Below are 2,498 nucleotides of genomic sequence, written 5' to 3' on the forward strand. Positions count from 1 at the left end.
TATCGGTGTGTGAAGAGTGGGAGAAGAGGGTTGCATTGACAATCCAACACAATGGGCAGCACACCGAACACATTTTATAAGTGGTCAGAAACTTGTAAATAACTCATGAAAGAATAAAGGTATGTTGAAACCAAGCACACCGTTGTTTTTCTTGTGACATTACCAATATGTTTGATGTGTCACATGGCCCTCTTCCTATTGAAAAAACAAAAGTTGTATCCAAGATGGCCGACTTCTAAATGGCCACCATGGACACCGCCCATCTTGAGGAGTTTGCCCCCTCACATATACTAATGTGCCACAAACAGGACTTTAATATCACCAACCATTCCCATGTTATTACGGTGTATCCATATAAATGGCCCACACTGTACTATACTTGTTAGAACCAACAGTCACTTGTGAGGACACACAACCTGGTCCTCACAAATAAGATTTGAAGGCATTTTTAAAGCTCAAAATGTGGTTTCAGTGTCAGGGTTACAATTAGGTTATGGTTAGGTTTAGGGTAAGGGGTAGCCATTCATATTTAATGGTTAAGGTTGGGTTAAGGGGCAAGGGAAAGCATCACATCAATGAAGGTCCTCACTAAGATAGCTGAACGGGGTTTCCTGTGTTTGTGTGTGTGTGTAGACTCAGACACTCTGAGAAAAAAACCTGTTGTTTTGTTCCCCAAGAAATGAAAAGTAATACAGTTTTAAAATCACATTAAAATCTCCTTATTTCTAGCATTTGTACCAAAGTTGAGATGTATGAGAGTGCTGCCAGATTAAATGGATCATCTATAACAGAACTTGATATGTGAGAAGAGACATTTTTGTTTATTGTAACCTGTGTCAGTGGACTCTTGTCTCTGTCTAAAGAGCCTCTTTGTCTGCACTAACCTTCACAAACTGAACGCACACGCAGCAGCTGGGTGTGTATCTGTGGGCATCCAAGACAGAAGCACAAAGACATCATGGTTCCAGTAGTTCTGTGTGGACAGTGTTACGAAAGAGGAGGCTGTCAGATTCAAGATGATTCATGATTCCTGGAAAGAATCGAGGCCTTCATTTGGCTTTGTTAGCACACACCTTTGTTTTAGATTTCATTAAATGAAATGCACTGCAGCTGCAAGGGGTCCATGTCCAGGTTAAATTCAGGAGTGTTGAAAGAGAAGATGACAAGAAGTTGCCCTAGATGCCAAAGAGCTTGATGAAATTGCCTTGAAAATTTCTGGAGTAATTTCTGAGAATCATTCTGGTGGTCAGAATGCACCCTGATCATCTCACATTTGTAAAGAAATGTGAGGTGATAAGCACGCAATCTACTGTGAACCTTTGTTTTAAACTATGGTACTTTTGTCAGCATCTTTTCATCTCATCTCCTCCTCTGATTGTGAGGCACATATCTTGCAATGGACTGTACAGCAGACGTGGCCTATCAGCCTGTCTCTGATGGTGTCTTTAATCTGTAACGTGCCCACAGAGCAAACTAAACTGCACAGCCTGCTTTAGAGTAACGGCCACATAAAAAGGGTTTGGCATTGCAATGAAGAGGAGCTGTGCAGGCTGGACATCTTTCTCACTCCCTCACCGATGTAAAAGATTGATATCTTAAAGTAAGCAAACTCTGTAAAGTCTATTGTGAAACATGATCTATGAACTGTGTGATGGGAACTGACAAGGAGAGTGTAATGGTAAAGACCCATGACTCAAGATCACTGACCTGAAACTGGACTAGGTTTAGCCCAGATTTCATTGAAATGGAGTGAAAAAATAATCCTGTAAATTATCTTTCTTGTTCCGATTCAGTGGGTGCTGGCTTTTGAGATTTTCATCCCGCTCGTCCTTTTCTTCATCCTCCTGGGTCTGAGGCAGAAGAAGCCAGCAATTCCTGTCAAGGAAGGTAAGCAGAGTGTTTGAGAACCTAAAGACAGCAGTGGGAAAATTGTATTACCAGTAGACATGGGGGGTGGAAGCAATACATTTGACTGAAGTTGCTAATACCCAGGATTAAACGTCTACTGTATCTATCCTCAGAATCAACAACATTTCAGCACTCGTACTGCATCCTGCTGTTTACAGCAGTGATTGCAGCACAGGTATTCTTAGTGTCTCCATGATTTAGGTTAATCTAGTTTGTCAAAGCTACATAAACATTTCATATTCAAGTTCAGCATGTTTAGAGAATATTTTTATATATATTATCAATTATAATAATCAAAAAATGTTAACCTAAAGATACATAAAAATAACTAGACCAGCATAATAACTGTGTGAACAAAAAGTGCAGGTGTCTACCAGACAAAGCAAATCTTTGAAGCTTCCTGTCGGTTATTTCATTGGTTAATCGAGTAATTGGATAAGAAATGTTTTTGTTTTATTAATGAACATAAAATAAATATTTAAAAGAGAAAAAAACAGCTATTTCAAAATGAACTGCTTATTGGTTTCCAAATTAGAAACTAGTCATAAAGGACTGATTTTGCAATTCACTCCGTATATATATATATATAT

The 2,498-nt window shown here is 39.1% G+C and overlaps 1 protein-coding gene across 1 annotated transcript in view; it reads left to right on the forward strand.

Annotated features, from left to right (window-relative positions):
- abca2 (ATP-binding cassette, sub-family A (ABC1), member 2) overlaps positions 1-2,498 on the forward strand; it is a 97,669-nt gene that overhangs the window by 15,955 nt on the left and 79,216 nt on the right. Inside the window, exon 2 of the mRNA XM_013910945.1 lies at positions 1,794-1,887. Within this exon, the coding sequence (XP_013766399.1) occupies positions 1,794-1,887 (94 nt within the window). The remainder of the gene's footprint in view (positions 1-1,793; positions 1,888-2,498) is intronic.

Source organism: Pundamilia nyererei, unplaced genomic scaffold, assembly GCF_000239375.1.
Source record: "Pundamilia nyererei isolate P.nyererei 1_Seehausen unplaced genomic scaffold, PunNye1.0 scaffold00053, whole genome shotgun sequence".
NCBI classification, from domain to species: Eukaryota; Metazoa; Chordata; class Actinopteri; order Cichliformes; family Cichlidae; genus Pundamilia; species Pundamilia nyererei.